Source organism: Periplaneta americana, chromosome 14, assembly GCF_040183065.1.
Source record: "Periplaneta americana isolate PAMFEO1 chromosome 14, P.americana_PAMFEO1_priV1, whole genome shotgun sequence".
NCBI lineage: Eukaryota > Metazoa > Arthropoda > Insecta > Blattodea > Blattidae > Periplaneta > Periplaneta americana.
The window spans coordinates 395,831-416,449 of record NC_091130.1 but is presented as its reverse complement, the minus strand read 5'-3'; the positions used below and the strand labels follow the sequence as shown (position 1 = coordinate 416,449).

At 37.2% G+C, this 20,619-nt stretch overlaps 1 protein-coding gene across 4 annotated transcripts in view; it reads right to left on the bottom strand.

Moving 5' to 3' along the window:
• Window positions 1-20,619, bottom strand: part of LOC138713040 (uncharacterized) — a 106,320-nt gene that overhangs the window by 24,270 nt on the left and 61,431 nt on the right. For 3 of the 4 annotated variants that reach the window (XM_069844751.1, XM_069844752.1, XM_069844753.1), the window contains exons 10-15: window positions 15,162-15,332; window positions 14,959-15,070; window positions 7,372-7,602; window positions 3,719-3,889; window positions 3,435-3,614; window positions 1,017-1,183 (exon numbers count right to left, since the gene is read on the bottom strand). In XM_069844751.1, coding sequence (XP_069700852.1) covers window positions 1,017-1,183; window positions 3,435-3,614; window positions 3,719-3,889; window positions 7,372-7,602; window positions 14,959-15,070; window positions 15,162-15,332 — 1,032 coding nt within the window. The remainder of the gene's footprint in view (window positions 1-1,016; window positions 1,184-3,434; window positions 3,615-3,718; window positions 3,890-7,371; window positions 7,603-14,958; window positions 15,071-15,161; window positions 15,333-20,619) is intronic. The other variant, XM_069844754.1, reaches the window with a different exon arrangement.

Sequence of the window (20,619 nt, the reverse complement as noted above, 5' to 3'; positions counted from 1 at the left end):
GAAAACAAAGATGTCATAATCACTGTCCTAATGTATGAACTGCATCTCTAGTGATTACTGTAGCCAGGCAGCTGGCTGTTTTGTGGGAACTCAAACTTAATCACTTGCTCGTGCGGAGGTTTGCAGCAGTAAACACATGTGCACACAAGACGTCATTCCGAGGCATAATGTGATAAAACCCACTCCGCAAGCTATGTGTAGCTTTGAAGTGTACTTTCTTCGTAAGTCGTGAATTGTGTGGGTGTATGTAGTCGCTAATTATTGAAACTGAAGAGTTTTGTATAATAAATGACCTGTTACTGAAACCATTTTCCAGAGGTATAGCTGCGAAAAGCAAAACTGTGAAGACAATGTTCCTAGGTTTCAAAAACTTGCGAGCATAAATAGACGAATGGAAAGTATGTATATTTTAAGCTATTTCAACACGCGAATTTATTTAGATTAGCTGAATCTAAAAATTAAATAAACTTTTCTACTGGTCTTGTTTGTATTTTCAGTGTGGTGTAAATATGGATCCGTGAATTTGAAATGTCTTTCTGTAGCTGGTAGCAGGCATGATGAGTCTGTGATCACCTTAAACATTTTCACTGATTAACTTTACAACTTCTTTACTGTGTCAACTTTTTAGGAATTGACAGCCTGAATAGCTTATAAAGAAAAGGAATCGATCACAGTTTAATGAGCATAAAAAGTTAGCGGTCAAATGCATAACTAAAAAGTCTACACAACCAATAGCATGTTTTAAGTATGCTGCAATCACATCTGTGGAAGTAGAATGATCTTTTCCTATGATGAAATATGTTCTCACAGTTGAGAACTTGAAAACACTTCTTGTGGGATGAAACCAAGAAAATTAAGAGCAATTACTAAAATGTGATAAAGAAGTGTAGTAACTATAATTAGCCTATATTATTTGTATCTCTGCTAGTGTGGAAGAGAAGGCTGTCGCAGTCAACTCCACCAGTATAGATAATAAATTTAACCTTCAAAGAAATTATGTAAGTTGAAATACTGACCGGTGGGCTCACCTCTTTAGGAGATGCTCGAACTAGGATATCATTTGCCTCCTTATTACTGAGTTCTTCCAACACTTTGGGCAAATTGCCAAATATGTTCTTTAAAGATACTTTATTATCTTCTGTCAGCCTCTCAGGAAGCAGTGTGATTCTACGCTGCGTCTCATCTGAAACACAATAAAATTAACACTTAGTGGCATTGGCTCCACATATCTGACAATTCCCTTGCAAGCATGACATGGGGAATTCATGTCATTTACTACAAAACTCTAAGGATCAATGTCCCAAGCATCACTTTTTATGAACAAAGCACACGACCAATAATAATGATATGTGCGAATGTGCCTCGATTGTGGCCTTATGTTCGAGAAAGTCAACAAGCAGCGAAAATGTCATCATGCCTCTTCTGCGATAACCCACATCCAGCACATGCAGTGTTCACCGTACGTGATGACGAATTTTTTGTCCCCCAGCACCCAAAAACGAACCACACCTCTCTGCTCTTCTTTACTAGACTCCACCTCAGATGTTGGACTAATACACGTATCACTATGTTACTTCCAGTGTGCATCGATTATGAATGTGCTGTTCTCCTTCCCCACACGTACTACAAATAGTAAACAGCAGTGTTACCAATTTTGTGTGCCTTCCATTCTTTGTGCGGTGACCCATTTTCATTTTACTGTTGTTTCGTAACAAATTACCAGTGCCCCTAGTTTTGGGTCTAGGGACAGAGTGGGAAGAAGGCGAAGAGAGAAGGCCCAACATTATAATGAGTAAGGACCTCGAAATTCCTTGGAAAGAGGTAAGGACAACATTATGACACACAAGAGTTATAGTTGTAAGTAGGGAGTGGATTTTTAGCTACTAGAAGCTAATGTAGCAAGCAATACTCTCTCTCTGGTATAAATAATACTGTGGAGTTTTAAAGCGTTAGCCGATTGCAGCAAATAATGCAATTCCGGTTGAAGTTGCCGCCATTACATACTATTGGCTAGAGCTTCCACTAATGCAAACTTGGTCAAAATGAAACTGGCCGGCTTCTTGAGCAGTTAAAATTTTCTAAGTCCCTTCAGGTGAGCGCGCAGTTCACTACCGTAAACGTCCGCACCGCTTTAGTTAACTCCACAACACAAGGCGCTGATTTGGGCTACCTCCACAGCATGCTTCGAATCTCCGTAATGAATTTTTTGTTTTGTCCTTTATTTTTTACAACTCGTTTTAGTGTAATATAGTCAAATAAATTTGCTTATGTTAAATCATGTTACTTACAGATAATTACAAAATTGGTGAAAATTTGTTATTACAATTCCAGGAAATCAGGATATATTTTGTCATCAGAATTACGGTTTTTCTTCTGTTTACAATTACTACGTTTAGGTCTTGATGATCACAGATTTAGGTAATTACAAAATTGGTGAAAATTTGTTATTACAATTCCAGGAAATCAGGATATATTTTGTCATCAGAATTACGGTTTTTCTTCTGTTTACAATTACTACGTTTAGGTCTTGATGATCACAGATTTAGGTTCGTATAATAATCATGTTCCCAGTGAACTTGCAAATTAATTACTGCCAATTATTTAACCGTCAACATATTTACTGAATGTTTCTTAGGCAAGAGAGTGTAAAGCAGCAGGGATTAATAAAATAATTAACACAGCACTTTAATATGAAAGCCCCCAATTGTTGTCTTTAGTGTTACTTCCATCTAGCATCAAAAGTTTCTATAAACACGAAAAAAAATAGTAAAGCGAAAAGTATTCTAAGGATAAAAAAAATGAAGTCCTGTTATATTTTCACTGATGCATTAAAAAAAAAAAAGTTTAGTAACCGCACGAGATCTGAACTTGCAACCTCACAAACACTTAGCCAACACACTATTACTACGCTAAGAGTACGACTGCAGTAAGAATGGCATTGTAATGAGCAATGGCCATACTCCATTTGAGAACCTGTTACACAGTATATAGTGTTTGTGTTACAATATTCACTCTGAACGATCTGTCTTTTAAATCTCGTATATGAATTATTTTCTCGGAAGATTTTAGTGATTAATAGTTGTGTTCCCCATTATAACTACTAGAAGAATATACAAAGTCTGGCTGTCACGGAAATACCCGATTCGAACTTAGTCTCTCAGACGCTGGCCAGTTTCATTTTGACCAAGTGTACACATCTTGTGGTGGCTTCAGTATGCAGTGCTCTCTTTTCAAACACAAATTCAAATGAATGGTCCCAACCATTATATACAAATAGCAAACACGCTTCACTAGATTCATTCTTCAGTCTTTGGGATCCAGCGCTTCTCTGTTAGAGTTGCGTCTGTCGTGAACAGTTCAAACGAACATCATATCCTTCTAGTACCTAAAAATCCACATTTGCCACTATGTGTTAATAATCAATTATACTCCACCTTGACTGCTGGGGTCGTAGTAGTAAGGCCCGTCTTTGGAGTCCATATTCAGAGCTGCCCGCACACGAGCTGCAGCAGGCGACACCACGTAGAAGAACAAGACGGGCATGCCGCGCCCGAAGTGGATCAGAACCTTCTTTATCTCAGCTATGTCCACAGCAAGGGCCACACTCTTCGCCTCTTTAAATTACCACGCAAATTAATAGCCATCCAGTATCCACGGTAATTGTAATTGGTATTCATTTACATGAGAATACATTCCACTCGTAACAATTCGAACTCACCATCTTCAATAGCTGGAACAGCAATTTTGATTCCTAATGAAGACAGCAGTACTCGCTCCTTGGGAACTACTTTGTAGGATCCTATTCTCACAGTTCTGCACTGCAAAAGCGTGTAGGCTGCGGGAATTGAGCCGTCCAGGATGCCTTCCATGTCCAACTCTCTGCCTCCACCTACAAGTGCAATGTCAAAACTAGTCTACAAAACTTTGAACCCTGGTACAGCAAATTGCTTGTGCTTCAACTTACCTTGCTATAAACGCAACAGTTCAGTTCCTTCATCGTACTCATGGCTCCACAAGTAAAGAACCTTGACCCACAGTTGACAGTTATGGGAAATTGTCTTTCAGCTGTTGGAACGTTTCCTTCTGGCTGGACTCGTTCAATGTACTTTCTTTTGCAACTGGTTGGATTCTTTTCAATATACTTTCTTTTGAAGAATAAATTAAATCAATTGAATAATAATAATAATATTATTAACAGGTCATCACCGATGATAGAGTGGTTAGCATGCAGGATCAAACTCAGCTCAGGAAGTGAGCGTAAAAACTCGCAGTATGCCTTCCTTTGGAAGGGAAGTAGAGCTATTAGTTCCATGCTGTAAATGTATTGCATGTTAAAGAACTCCAAACCCTGAAAGAGAGGGTCCCTGGGGCAAAAGTGTCTAATAAGCCATCTGAACCTTCTACATAGATATAACACGTAACATCTAATTCTCCTCCTCCTCTGGGTTGTTTAATGGGATTACCACTTCGCTGTCGAACACAGGATTCAGCAAACGGTAGATTTCTTCAATTTCCTCTACATGTCTACTGTAATTCTACCAAGGTTCCTTTGTTACACTTTCTAAAACTCTAACTAGCTCTTCTAGGAGGCGTGTTTTAAGATTTTTCGAACTGCACTTTGTGCTTCATTTGAGACCAGAAGAATCCTATAGGATTCAGGACACAATGATATGGTGGGAGTCTTAGGACTGTGTGTCTATAACAAGCTGCAATTTCATCGATGGCATACCTCTTAATTCTCTCTGCTGTTCAATAATCTGCAAAGCTGTGGTATTATTGAGAAAGGATTGGGAATTGGAATGTTGTGATTGGTCATGCACTGAAGGATTTCAAGCTTTCTCCAGGAGGAATTAGGTCGTGGGTGTGATAAAGTGCATTGTCACATGCTATTACCGAGGGCTCCTGTAGCATTTTCAGGACCTTTTTCGAACCACTCTTCGAAAATTGCGGAGTTCATTGTCCCATGATAATCTGCAGGTGCATCTGCCATTTTCTTCTGGGTGACAGCTAATAAAAAGTGTGGAAAAGTTTTAGACACCGACAGTGATGAAGACATTGAAGAACCAATAAATGCATCCTGTGATAGTGATGAAGACGTGATGCCTGTGGGATCCACGGACGAGGCAGCACTATGGAAAGAGCGACATTGCAGAACATGGTGCATCACTCTATTAGTGGGCTAAATAGTAACAGCCAACCAGCAGACATATTTGTTCACTTTTTCAGTAATGAGTTGGTCAACTGATAACAGCAGAGACAAATTCCTATCATAACAGGCTGAAAGCGGAACTTATCTCAAAGAATACATTATTACCAAAAAGTAGAATTAATTCGTTGAAAGACATTACAAGCGAAGACATACTGCATTTCTTTGGCTTAATAATACTTACGGGGTAATCTGCAAGCCTGACAGTGAAATGTATTGGTCTACCGATGAAATGCTTGCCATGTCATTTTTTTGGAAAATGCATGTCTGAAAATAAATTGAGGTCAATTTTGAAATTTCTCCACTTCACAAGCCAGGACGCAGAGGGAAATAGAATGTGCAAAATACTACCGGTTTTTGACCACCTAATAAATAAATTCAAAGACACATACCGTACTGGTCACAAAATTACTGTCGAAAGTCTTATGTTATGGAAGGGCAGACTTGGCTGGAAGCAATTTATTCGGACCAAACAGCTTAGATTTGGTATAAAAACATTTGACTTGTGTGCAAGTGAGACTGGATACCTGTACAATAGCATTGTATATACAGGAAAGACACAGACAATACAGGAAATGAAGATTTGGGACTTTTTGGCTCAACCTTGCAGACTCGCTGCTGGCCCAGGGAAGAACTTCATATTTATAAAACTGGTACAGTTCGCCTAAATTATTCTTAGAACTGTACAATAGGGGAACTAATGCGTGTGGGATAGTATGCACAAATCGAGTTGGTTTACTGAAGGTGATGCATACTGAAGCATAGATGGTCCAATTGAAACTTATTACATTACTGAAGGTAGTTCGTACTCAAGTCCTCAAGAGAGGAGAAATGAAGGTAAAGCAACTCCCTCCCCTAACATACGTCGTGTGGTGTGATAAGAGGAAAGTGTCAATTCTATCAAACTGCCATGCCAGGGTAAATATGATAGAAATAGGAAAGGAGAGCCACAGTTCAAGCCTGACATAGTGCGTGAATACAATACGAATATGGGGGGCAAGTGACACAGGCCTATCCACCTATGTGTAAAACAATAAAATGGTACAAGAAATTATTTTTGCACATAGATATTACTCTAAACAACAGCTTCGCCATATGGAAAGTCCTGAATCCAGGAAAAAGGTGTCTTACTTAGACTACTGACTAGCTGTTGCCCGTGCACTAATTCAAAAACATTACTCTGAATGCCCCATCCATACAGGTGGGAAAAATCGGCAATTCTCCGTCTAAAAGATAAACATTTTCCCACACGAATCCCCTCCACAGAAAAAAAAAAAAAATATATATATATATATATATATAGCCCATCGGTGTTTCATTTGTAAGTCCAAGGGAATCCATAAAGAAGTGCATATTATGTGTGCCACATGTGACGATGTTCCCTTGTGTTTCCAACCCTGTTTCGAAATTTATCATACTCGACACAACATTTAGAGGTAAGTTTATATTATAATCACACTCAAAGGATGTTTATAAAATACATTTATGGAGCATTTTCTTGTAAAATAACCATTATCTGTGCACACCACTAGTTGTGTAAAACCTACGTCCATCACAGCCAGCGTGCACACGTAGATTCTACGTCAAGGGGTTAATGTTCTTGGTGTGCATAAACCATTTCCAATAATTTACACTTTCTCTCATTTCTTCAGAGTCCTTTGAAAAGTGTAAAAGAGGGATTCAATTGTACTAACAAATGGACAAATGTAGTAACGTAATATTACATTGCAGGCATCAAAGAACATTTGAATAAAAGGAAACTACCGTGCAAATCAACACACTTACTTAAAGAAACTAACACAAATATCATATAAAACGCTGATGATCACAATCAAAATAGACGAATCAGATTCACGATGTCTGACATTCATCATTCAAGCAGAAGCAATCTTCTGTGTATTAATGGCTATTCTGATCTTACTGAAACCCAATTGTCAGAAAGTAAGAACATCGCTTATAAAGAAGGGACAGGGTGAGCTTCTCTGCAATCCACAACCAAGCCTTAATGTCACAGTTTCAGTATTATCATAGAAAGAAAACTGAGTCAATCATACATAAATTAATAACAGCAACAAATGTGTTCCAGAAGATATAAAAATCAATCTTCATTGCAAAATCTTCTCCTTACTTTTCATTTGCTAATTACTGCTATTGCCTTTAATTACCTCTGACACCCTGGGTGTGGTTCTCACCCGTGTCCGATCCCGTGTCATCCTCCTCTGTTATGACAGGCTCCTTGCCCATCGCGGAAGATGTCACCTCTGGATCAGGGGCGGTGAATGGAATGCCATCACTGGACAGTCGCTGACCATTGCTCAGCGATCTCTCGCCAGTCATTGCAGTGTCCAAGTCAGATTGGGTGCTTTCTTCGTCATCCGAAGACAAAGTCAAACAAACTGCAGCACAGAGAATGGTCATCACAATACAAAGATACCAAGCCAATCTGGTTGTAATAAAAATTGCACTGTTGAGGGAGAAGCCTGCCAACTGAAAGAGTCAACAAATCATTTCCAACTGCTTCTTTTGGCTTCAAACTTTTTTTCTGCCAATTACTTATTTTGCTACATGCTCATTAACGACACCTTCACCATCGACTTCACATATTCTTCGAGCTACTGCAGCAGCTTTACAATCTTGTTTCCAGCAGAGCTTTAGAAGGACTCTAATCTCAGACTTCATACTCTTTGTATTACAGTAACTGTTGACGGCTGTCACAATACACAATAACAATCACATCATCCTGTAAATTGCACTGCCCAACTAAAAAAAAAAATCATTAAAATCTTACAAAACACCAAATTTAAAAAACAAACATTGCTTATGAGACGACCTAATATCCACTACTGTATTATTTTTAACACAAACAAAATTTAATACAAAGACAAAGGTGTTCACCGATAGATTTTCACTGACTTTCCACTTTCTAGAACTATCATAATTACAGCATTAGAAGAGGAGAAAGAAAGGTCTGTACTTGCACATATATGAAATATTTTATTATCATTAAGTAAAATAATAATTATTCCAATTCAGAAACAACTAAGTAAACTAAAAAAACTCCAAAAGGAAATATTTCAATGGATATCTAGTCATTATGGTATATCTGTAAACGAGAAAGTCAATACTGCAAAACAGGCAACATATTTGCAATCGAGACCTCTCCAAGTGATATCTCTATCCAGTGCTTTTGCTTCAGTAAACTATCATTTTATAAACCTATGGATTAACAATTGGCTCTCTTCTGACAAAGGAAAAATTTTAGTCTGTACAAAAGAAACCAGATGACCAGGAAATGTACAAAAACTTGCCCAGACCTCGGAAACACCCTGTATAATTGAAGATCTCCTCAGAAAAAGAATGTAACATCAGATTCTTGAAATATGTGATGTAGATGGAAAAAGTAATTTTAAAGCATTTATTCGTAACAAATTATTGCTTTCAATGGCTGAATAAACTTGTATCCTTGTTTAGTGAAATGGTTGCAGTGACAGTCTAGCAGGCCATGGAAAGAAGTAAATAATTGATTAATTAAATGGCGATCTTACTCGTGTTAATTATGTAAGCATGTGCGGCTTACAGCTGTTTCGGTGCTATTCGAAACCATCCTCAGAGCCTACTAGATCTTGGCGCTATCTCAACTTCACTGCCTGTTGTGTGGGTGCGTTCGTGTGATGAAGAGTTGTGTCAAATAGAGTGTGTATTCTGAAATGGATCTGTGTGTTGAAAATTTGATCGGGGTGTGTTTTAGTGTGTCTGTATATTTCATATTGTTCTAGTGTGTTGAGTTTTTGGTTTTTGGGTTGTATGTGTAGGATTTCCATGTCTGTATTTATGTTATTGTATGTTGGTTAGAAGTATACCGTTTGATATTCATAGTGAGTTAATTTTCATGTATTTTATAGTTTCCTGAAGAGTGGTTTCAAAACTTATATTTCTGATTTTGACTATATTGTGTCTGGAACCTCTGCAAATATTAGTAGTGTTTTTAGTAAGTGTTGAAGCATATATATTACTTTTTTGTGTGTGGTTTAAAACAGTATTACTATTGTCAACGAATATTATGGTTGCTATGAACAGTTTATCAACAGAAATGTTATTACATATGGAAAATTAATTCCCGATTTACTACGAAAATCGTCTGTAGCTGCATTTAGATTAGCAACAGGCCATGATTGTTTGGCCAAACACCCGCATAGAATTGGAATATATCAGTCCCGTAACTGTCCATTGTGCAACTCAAACCAAGAAATGGATTCGGAACACCTCAAAATCTGTGCTTCAGTGGCTGGTCATGATAATATCTTTGAAAAATATTGGCGTGCAAGAGGTCAAATGACTTTATTGTCAAACGCCTGGCATTAGAAAACAACAACAACAACATATGGAAAATTACGTATGTTTATGGTTTTGAAAGTAATTTTTAAGTACCAGTTTTGAAGTCCATGCTTGTATCAATCTGATTATGCATCACGCCAGACGTGAATGTGTACTGCAGTGTCCAGTTTGCAAAAAACTTTGTAAATCAAGTCTGGGTGTTAATATCCATACTGGCAAAACTCATCCGGAAAACAGACGAGAGAGGATTGCTGCACAATATCTTAATAATTCTAGACTACTAATGATTCTGAAATCTATATCGATGAACATCATCCAGAACCAGATGTAGGCCCACACGAAATTCAAAATTGTGGAGATTCTAATAATTCGGAAAATAATACTAGTTCATTGAAATTATGGGAAGATAAACTTTCGCAAATCATACTAAATGGTACTAAAGATGAATTTGAAACAGTTACTACAGAAGTTTTAGAATTCTTTATTAATTTTATACCAGAACTGCCTGGGCCCCAACATCCTGCTACTAAGTATTATAAACACAGCAAATTAAACAATAATTATGAATCTTCAAAAAATCCAATCCGGAAATCAAAAAAGCAGAGAGAAAAAATTAGGAACGCTATGAATATGAGCTTGTGCAGTATAATTTTTATAACAAAAGACGTAAAATTGCTCAAAATTTTAGAGAAAAATAATAAAACACCAGTCTTGCAAAATTCCAATAACAACGGTAACTGAGCATTCTGAAAATATTTTTTCTACAGAAAACAATAATTCTCCACTTTCTCTTACAGTTACAAATGCTGAGTCACCTCCCGATATTTTAGTTTCTCAAGGAACTCTACATAACATCAAGGTAGACATGTCACCTGGCCCAGATAGAATCACTGTTCGTGTCTTAAGACTCTTAAAAACCACAACATTTCTCACTTTGCTTACTAGAGCAATGCTGCATTTTTCATATGTACCTACTCGGTTAAGAGATGGAAGAATGATATTAATACATAAAGATGGAGACACAAACAACATTGCACAATGGAGACCTATTACAATTTGTTCCGTAATAAGAAGAATAGAAGAAGTTCTAGAATCAAAATTACGTAATTTCATTACTCTAATTTCACATCAGCAAGGGTTCATATGTAAATGCTTCTCTTGTAAATGGCTGTCTCCATCATGCAAAGGCTAATAAAAGAGATTGTTGCGTTATTTTTATGGACGTATCTAAAGCATTTGACTCCATTGGACATGAGCATATAAAAAGATCGCTTCTGCATTCTGGAATTCCGAAAAATTTGTATGGGCTTATTGAATCATTACTGACAGACAATACAGTACAAGTGCAGGCTAATTTGAAGACCACCAAACCCATGCCTGTTAAATGTGGAGTAGCACAAGGCTCACCGTTATCATCATTGTTATTCAATGTGGCTATAAATTATGTGTTGCAAAACATCAATGATCATGAAATCATTGAACAATATGAATAGAAATTATAAGAAAATCTGCCGTCTTTATCTGCATTAGTTTTCGCTGATGACATAACTTTAATCAGTAAACAAGAAAATTATGCAACAACAATGCTTAATGTGGCAGAGAGCAGTCTCGCAGAGTTGGTTTAACAGTTAATCCTTCAAAAAGTAAAGCTACAGTACTAAGGAAAAAAGCTGACACAGGGAAAAATTACAACTTTACAAGGTTCAAAAATTGATTCAATAACAGATTAAAAAGAACGTATTAAATATCTTGGCATTGATTTCACTGATAAAATTTTAATTGACAAAAATAGAATTGTTAAAAATCTAAAATCTGATCTTAATGGCCTTGTACAAACAAAATTACTTAAATCTGAGCAGAAATTAAAAATTATTAATGAATATGAGTGATCTAGTCTCGTATATCCCTTACAATGTGCTACTTTAAATCAATTATCCACCAGTTTCTTAAGAGATCTTGACAAAATAGTTAGAAGTGATGTCAAAGAAATCATGATGTTACTAGACGACACTCCAAATGCTTTGATATATTCATCTAAAAAAGTGCGTGGACTGGGTATACTTTGTGCAGAATGGGAAGCCAGTATACAGCAATTTAATATCAGCCCCTTCATGATCCACATTTACACCATACACGGAATCTTGAAGAAGAGAAAAATGCGGCACTTGGGAAACTTAATTTTACTAAATCGTCTCTTCCTCCAAAGACCAGTGGGAGGAAACTTAGAGAAATTCTAAGAATGAGATCTTTCCAAGCTTCGTGTCAATTGCCACATAAAGAGAAAGGAGTGATTATGTATGCCGAGTGCCCTAAAGCTAATTCATGGATGTCCAGCATAAAAAAAACCTCTTTCAACATCTGAATACGTCAATGCGGTGAAGCTTGCTTGCAATCTTATTCCTGGCAGATCCTTTAATACAACCCGTTGTAGGCATACTGACTGCAATGAGACAGAAACTATTGTCACATATTGGGATTCTGCAGGAAAAGTGAGCTGCTACAGAACAACACACATCATAGAATGAGGACAAGTATTGCAGAAGTCCTAAGACACCTTGGTTGGGAGGTTCATTGCATTGCATTGCATTGCCGCAGATTCCAACAGGCGCGCGGACATCATAGCCATCGACAGGGTTAAGGATAAGGCCATGGTATTAGATCCAACCATCCGCTTTGAGACAAACCTCTCACAAGCGGACGAGGTCAATAAGAAAAAACAACAAATACATGAACCAGGCCTACCTTTCCTCTCTTCTAAATAGAACATACCTGTTAATCAGTGGGTCGTCAGAGGTATGTTATTTGCAGCAAGAGGTTCCCTGCCACAGTTACCTACCAACTATTAGTGAAATTAAAATTCCAAGTCTTTCAAATACAAAATATCTTATTACAAATTCTTAGGGACTCTTAGGAAGCTTGTGATTTAGCCTCTAAAAAAGAATGCTCATCTAACGCACTCTTTATATCACGAAGTTCAAAATCTGTGAATACACAGTTTCATTCAATTACACCCTAACTGTGTTAAAACCATAATTCAATCTGCAAAATATGCTAATATGTAGCTTAACACATGTATTATTTAACAAAAAGGAGTAAATGAGATTAAATGTAAAACAAGATTTTTCATTAACATTCAAACTTTCAAGTTGATTTATCTCAATTCTATGTTTATGGACTTAATACCTTTTCCTTGTAAGCCCACGATACATTCTTCAGGTATAATACAAAGGTTGGATAAAAAGTAATGGCAACAGTTCGATATTTCTGACATGGCTTTATTCACAAGGGTACAACATTTACGTACCTTCATTACAGTCGCCCCCTTATTTATCACCTTTTGCCAAATGTTTGGAAGGCGTCGTACACCATCAGTGCGTCCATCTTTGTTGATGTTCCATATTGACCACCCTACAGCACGGCCAAGAGTTCATTGTACCGGGTCCCTCGCAGTGGCTCTTTCACATTGGCAAAGAGATCGTAATCACATGGACTCATATCGGGTGAGTACGGTGGATGATCCAGAATCTCCCATTGCCAGTGGCGCAAGAGGTCCTTGACAGCAGCAGCAGTGTGACTCCTTGCAGTGTCATGAAGAATGATGGGGTTCTGTACCACCAAATATCGTTGTTTTCTCCTGAGCACTGGATGAAGATGATGCTGCAGGAACCTGCAGTAGTAGTCTGCATTTACCATCTGCCTTGGGAGTACAGTGTGGTGCAGTATTATCCCATCAATGTCATATGCCACAATGAACATCACCTTCACAGCACTTTGTGTAGGGTGCACTTTCTTTGGACGAGGAAAGCTGGGATGCTTCCATTCATTTGATTGGCGATTCGAGTTTGGTTTGTACGAACGAGCCCAGGTTTCGTCCATAGCGACAATTCGTCCAAAAAAGTCGTCACCTTCCCTTTGGTACCGGTCCAACAAGGCCTGTGCGACTGCATAGCGGTGCCATTGTTGCACCTCGGAAATTTCATGGGGTATCCAACGCGCTGCATTTGCAGTAACTCAGAATGTCGTGCAGAATGTGGAGCACAGTTTTGTGGCATACTCCGACTTCTGCTGCTAACTCACGCGCAGTCCATCGGCGATCAGCATCCAACAAGGGAGGAAGCAGTTGAACTGTGAGGTCGTCTCGTACAGAAGTTGTTCTGAACGGCATCCCTGCTTTAACCCATTGTGACACTGTGTGATATGGCAACACTGCATTACCACATGATTCATGCAATCTCTGGATCCAGGAACGTTGTTCTAGTTTTGTAAACTTGGCCTTAGGGCGCTTGCACTATCCCTATGAAAGTCAACGTTCTGCACACTGCAGTAGATTGACAAAGTGCTGTCACAGCTGGCTGCACTAACTCATCAAACAGTCCTTGTTCATGTCCACACAGCTGGCAGCTCTCAAACGCACGATTGTCATGTGACAGCAGTGTTGCCATAACTTTTTATCCAACCTATGTACAAATAGGCCTATTAAATAAATGTTTAGAGTAATTCTTGTACATACATTTAAACTGAAAATTATCTGAGAAGCATTTTAATTGAAAATATAAATAAAAGTTGCTCCACTGACTTGTATTAGTCTGCCACTTGCTTCCTGCACCCGACCGTTCGGAGCAGCCTGGTCTACCCAACTGGCTTCATATGGATTAATGATAAAGTCAAGTATCCATCATTGGTACAAAAAAAATTGATTATATTTCTTTCGGGTTGTATTTCTTGTTTATTTCTCTGTATTTTATAGATTTTTCGCAATGTGTTTTACAGGCCACATTATACTTTCATTTTCTGAATGACAATGCAATTTCATGTGTTCTGTTACTGTGTTATATCAGTGAAACGAATTTATTTTCTTTTTGTGTTTGGGTGTTGTTTGTTTATTATGTTTAAGTTTAGTTTCTTTTTTATTATTGTGTTATTTCAGGACTGTTATCAGTTTTTTTGGCTATGTACAATACTTCATTGTATTCAGTTCATCATTGTAATCCTTTTGATCTATTGGTACGTACATTTATTAACCTATGAAGGCACTACTGATTGAAATGCTCTGTTCGATGTATTGTGTATGTGTAATGTTGTGTTTCCGTATTTATAAACACAGAAATTATAAATATTATAGAAACAATAGATTTCCTTAATAATTTTATTTTATGCTGTAACTGTATAGTAAAGCTTTGTAACACACACAAAGAATCTTCAACAGTTGATACTTCTCAATTTATATGTGAGTGGCTAACTACAACGAATGTGAGCCACTAACACCAGTTTTGCCAATACAAATATTCTGTGGTTTTGTCAATTTTATTTATACACTAAAAGTAAATCATTTCTACAAGTTGAAAAAAAATTAGCTGACTTAGTACTGCAAAGGACTGGAACAGGGCATTCAATTCTATTTTTTTCCTTTTACTCACCAGGTTCCTCAACCAGTTTGCTTTTGGTTCTTTTACTTTGACGGCCTCTTCCTCTGCCTTTCGGCACCTCCACCCCACTCTCAATCTTCACAGGCGTCTTAGGGAAGAACTTCTGGAAGCACATTACACAAAGCAGTCCATTGTATTTTACTATAGTGCAATAATGCCGACTCATAAGATGCCAGGATGCAACAAAATAGTACCTCAGGAGTGATCCCTTCCTTTGCAGGTTTCTTAACTATCAATTCAGGAACAGGAATAGATTTGCAGTTTTCTGGAAGTTTTCTTCGACACCTCTGGCAGCGAAAGAAGTCTAGTGATGTATATCCACAGAACTGACAAACAGCAAGCTTCCCAGGCACTAGCTTCGGTGGCTGTTAATACAGTAACAACAAACATTTATTCCTGAAGAGAATCTTCTACGTCATGTGTGCTGTGTATCACCATTTGGCACTGTTTTCCAAGAATTTGTGAACATGTACTTAATAATCGAAATATTCCCGTAACTAGTATTATTGTTGACACTTCTTGTTTTGTATTTATTCGACAATGATGTAACATGATGATGCCAACTACTGAAAGCTACACAAAGTGAATCCATTAAACCAAAACATATCATGGTTTAGCATAATCATTTAAAGCTCGCATACCTAACAACACACTTTTTAATCTGAGATACTATTTCAATCAGTGTTACTGACTTTCATTCCTAAAACAAAATGAATAAACTATAAATTAATGCTATTTCCAGAATTCGATATTTGGCAGAGATTTCAAACAGACTGCAGTCTATCAGACGTAATCTTACAATAAATAACTCAACAAGCAAAAGCCAATGACAGGATGATTACATATGACATCTAGTTCAATGAAGTCGCAATACACAGCATCACCATACCTGTCTATTGTGCAATGTAAAGTAATTGCTACAACCAAGGATAACAACAAATAAAACAGAAGTAGGACCCTAGATCTTAAGTAAATGTCATGACTCACGTTGATGCAGTAATGAAATGATCACTCTCCTATGCAACCATTTACTTAAAATTTTTCAAAGCCAGTTACAAACGGACTGTTTCACAATACAGCAGTATTCAAATTATATCTAACAAATAAAACAGTAATCACGTCCTTGTCTCACAGAAAATTTGAAACATTTACGTCATTACAGTTTGTACTGATTTGTTCATTATTTGAGTTACCAATGCAGATATTTCAATAAATGATATAATTATACAAGATGGGAAGAATGGGTCCTAATACAAGGATTTGTTACTTTTGTAGTGATGTGAAATGCACCTATATCTGCTAAAAATGTACACTATCTACCAAAAAGTAATTGGGCACCCAGGATTTTACGTGCTAGATGCCATGTTTCGATGGCTACTATGCAGTGGTATGCAGACAATAATGTTCACCGGTTGGACTGGCCTGCACAGAGTCCTGATCTCAATCCCATTGAGCACCTTTGAGACGAATTGGACCGACGATTGAGGTTTCGGGAAATGCGGCCAACTTCCATTGTCCAACTGAGTGCCATATTGCAAGAGGAATGGCGACGCATTCCAGTGGATATCCTACACAAACTAGTGGAGAGAATGCCTGAAGGGGTGGTTGCTGTTATAGCAACAAGAGGTGGTACCACGAGGTTCTAAAGGGGAAAAAAATAGTGCCCAATTACTTTTTGGTAGATAGTGTATTTGTTGATAAATAATTCACCACTTACAACCATTCACTGTAAGCGGCATCATAAGTATCTATATGCAACGAAGTTAAATAGTGTAAACGCCACCCAAAAAGTCTGTGCAGAACTCGACAGCACCTGCTGCTTCCTTTTCCACATAATTACTACTACTCAATGGACCAGCCGTTACTTCACAGATTCTGTGGACAGGGTTTAGGCTACACAGTATTGCATTTCATTTTAGATCTCTCAATGCTTTATGAAACGCACAGTATTGAGACTCTATAATAAAGATATTTATGCTAATCTTTTATATAGTACTGAGGCTATCTTTTCGTGACCAGTTTTCACATTAGTCGTTGACCAAAACTGTGCTATCATTGCCACCAGTGTTAGCTGGAGCCAGTTATAAGAGCCACTCATCCATGCATATGTTTAAGAAATTGTACCTTATTTACAGCAGATGTTGAAAATAATCTCCATTGGCATGCACGCACACACTCATTGTCTACTGATCACAAAATCAAGTGAGGGAAATTAAATCTACTGCCTTTATTTCTAGGAATAAGTTGGTGTACCGAGGTTTTTCAGGCCTAACTTGCATGTTTTTAGTTTAAGCAATTTTGTGGCATTTCGTGCTGACGATTTAGACTTAGATAAGACGTTTAAGTGACTTCGTTGGTGTTTTTTCTATCTCGTCTAGTTTCTGCTCTGTTAAAACACGGTACAGTATTTTATATTTCACTTCTTTTCCCATTAAGGTTACTGTTGCATGATTTTAGTGTTCCTGTCTTTGTGAGTTGATGTTCGTTCACAGGGTCAATGTTACTTATGTCCCGCCCACTATAGAGACATAGGCCAATTTTACACATATTTAGTGTAACTTGTTGCTTCTTTGACAGGTTAGGTTTGGTTAGTTTAGGTTTTTGTTATTGCCTACCTTGCATATACGATTATAGCGCAACATTGGCAGTGATAAAAGTGAAATATTCGTTCAGTGGGCGTTGGATACTCTACATTCTAATGACTACTGCTGAACAGGCAAGGTACTTAAATGATCGTAGCTTAAACTTGTCAGCTGGCGATAAATTGGAAACTGACCACGAAAGAATATTAGGCCTACATCACTCTACACATTCGGCCCTGCACAAGATGAGCATCAAATAATGGTCCTTCGTCTTACTTTGTTTCCAAAACAGGTATGTGTAGGGGAATAACATCCAGCTCTTATAATTTACACTGAATTTGAATTATATTTCCCGAAACAGAAGAAGACCTCTTTAAATTACCACGAAAACACATCACTTACCTGACACTTCCAAATTACGTACGTCATACCAATTCTAATTTCTACCCTCTTTTCATAGGATGAGAGTTTTATATCGACTCCGAACTTAAAGTCTAAACTACGGAGTAATAAAATAGTCGTACTGCCGTACTATTTTCGAAAGATGGCACATGGCAGGCGGCCGTACTCGGAACTACAGCGTTATGTTGACAATTTGGGCGACCATGCTATCAGCTGACATTAAACATTCGTTGACAATTGACGCGAAGATATAAAAATAAAAAATCGACAAAGAATGAAACACGAAACATATTAATGTTGCCACCACAGTCTACTATATACAATCACGAAGCTTGAGTTTTGAGGGTGCTAGAAACAATAGACTGCTATTTTGCATTGCCTGTAATGAGGCGATATTAGCGATCCTAGTGGTGAGCAACTATCTAATGTTTGCATATTTACTACGTATTGAGCTTCGCGACTGTATATACTAGACTGTGTTGACACTGTGTGCACAAGAGAGCTACCGAGCAATCAAAACGCGGGAACTGTAACTTGGCAACTCAGCCGTTGTTACTACAGCAATAGACCTACTATGCGATATAAGGCCAATTCACAGGGGGGTAGTTTACAGGAGTCAAGTGCTTGAAACAACTCGACTTCCCCCATGTGATATGGTCGAGACAGTCAAATAGTGTCTTGGCGGTCAAGCAGAATTTGAGTTGACGACTCGTCAACTTTGTGTCCATTTTCCCGTCACGTGATCAACTTGACTCCACCACTTTCCTCATGTGAATGCCAACTTGTAGCAAGCAGATATTGTGGATAGTGTGCGATTGTTTAAATTAATAGCTAATTAATTTAGGTATCGAATTTGAGATAAATTTAACTTTCAAACTCCACATTTTAACAAATAACTTACTAATTCTGCTTACAAATCCAATTCGAAATTATTCAAGCAACCACCTGTTTTTAGGTTAGGCCTACACCTGGTTAGAAGTAAGTGCAATGTGGTACAATAATTTGGAATCCTCGTTGCAAAAACATTCATTCTATCAAGTTGATACAGTATGAATGCCAGATCCCAACTACTTAGATTATTGAGATGAATTTTTGGTTTCCATACATTCAATGACAGAAGAACGACTTACTCGCTATTTCTCAGAATATTATGAACAAAAATAATACCGATTCCGATGAAATACTCAAACTAATTCAACTTTATATTCCTCCAAATATATAAACAATAAATTTGGTATTTAATATCTCTAGATCGAAAAAAATATCATAACTTTTCCCTTGTTTTGGCCTTACAATTTATTATCAATTTATAAAATTTGTTTGTTTTTTTTTTTTTGTCAATACTGAATAATTATAAGCCACATCTCTTTCATCTATTCGTTTCTTTATTTCTATTGCTAATGAGTTGCGGATACCTATTTTATAACTCTTGCTCATGTATATTTATGTGAAGAAGGTGCTTTGATGGGCACCTAGCCTGTGTACTTTTCCATTTTATATATATATATATATATATATATATATATATATATATATATATATATACCTTATTGTAACACTTTTAGAATTGCATGAGATGTACGAACTTCTGTGGAATACCTACATACAACAAGAGCAATACTTCAATTAGGGTAACAATCCGTCTGGCAAAAGGAGGGCATGTCCTCTTTTTCAATCATTTTATCCTGTCCAGAAGGCATTTAAAAAATTTGGAATGTCCGGCATTTCACATTTCAACTAGAATTAATATAAATATTGAATAATGTGCGATATTATGCATAGAATATCTAAGTAAATTGTGAAAATCTATGAAAGAATTCAACTGCTTTCAATGGTTGAAGCTGGAGCACGTAAAAAAAAAAAAAACATAAAATTTGATGACCTATTGACATGCATTGCATTATTACACTCTAAAGATGTCACTATTCACGATTCTAAGCTATTTTATCAATTTCATTCTGCAATGTACAAAGATATGCCAATCAAGTTAATTCCGACAAAGATTTAAGTTTAGATAAACAATGGTCCAATAGTTCTGCGAGTACTGATACTTTCTCAGAACTCTTAAAAATATGTTAATTCTATTTATTTATCCCAAGTCGCAATGGAAGTGCTGAGAGAGTATTTTCCTTAATATCTGCTCAATGGACAAAAGAATGAAATCGCATGCTAACGGAGACAGTCAGAGGTATCATCATGGTGAAATATAATTTCAAGGACATATCCTGTGAACAGTTCCATAGTTATTTGTTACAAGATATAAGTTGGTCCCTTCAGGCTCTTGTGCACAAAGTGGGCTCCACTGATAAGTAGGGTACAGATGTAATACTGATCCACAACTAGTGAGAAAACTAAGGTGAGCCATTGTTTTTATCTTTAATTTTGTTCATACCAATTTTTAAAAAGTCATCCTTTTTTCAGCAATGTCCTCTTATTTTAGATTCCATGTCCTCCTATAGAATTTCTTCTCATGGTAACCCTAACTTCAATAATACTTACTTACTTACAAATGGCTTTTAAGGAATCCGGAGGTTCATTGCCTACCCTCACATAACCCCGCCATCAGTCCCTATCCTGTGCAAGATTAATCCAGTCTCTATCATCATATCCCACCTCCCTCAAATCCATTTTAATATTATCCTCCCATCTAAGTCTCGGCCTCCCCAAA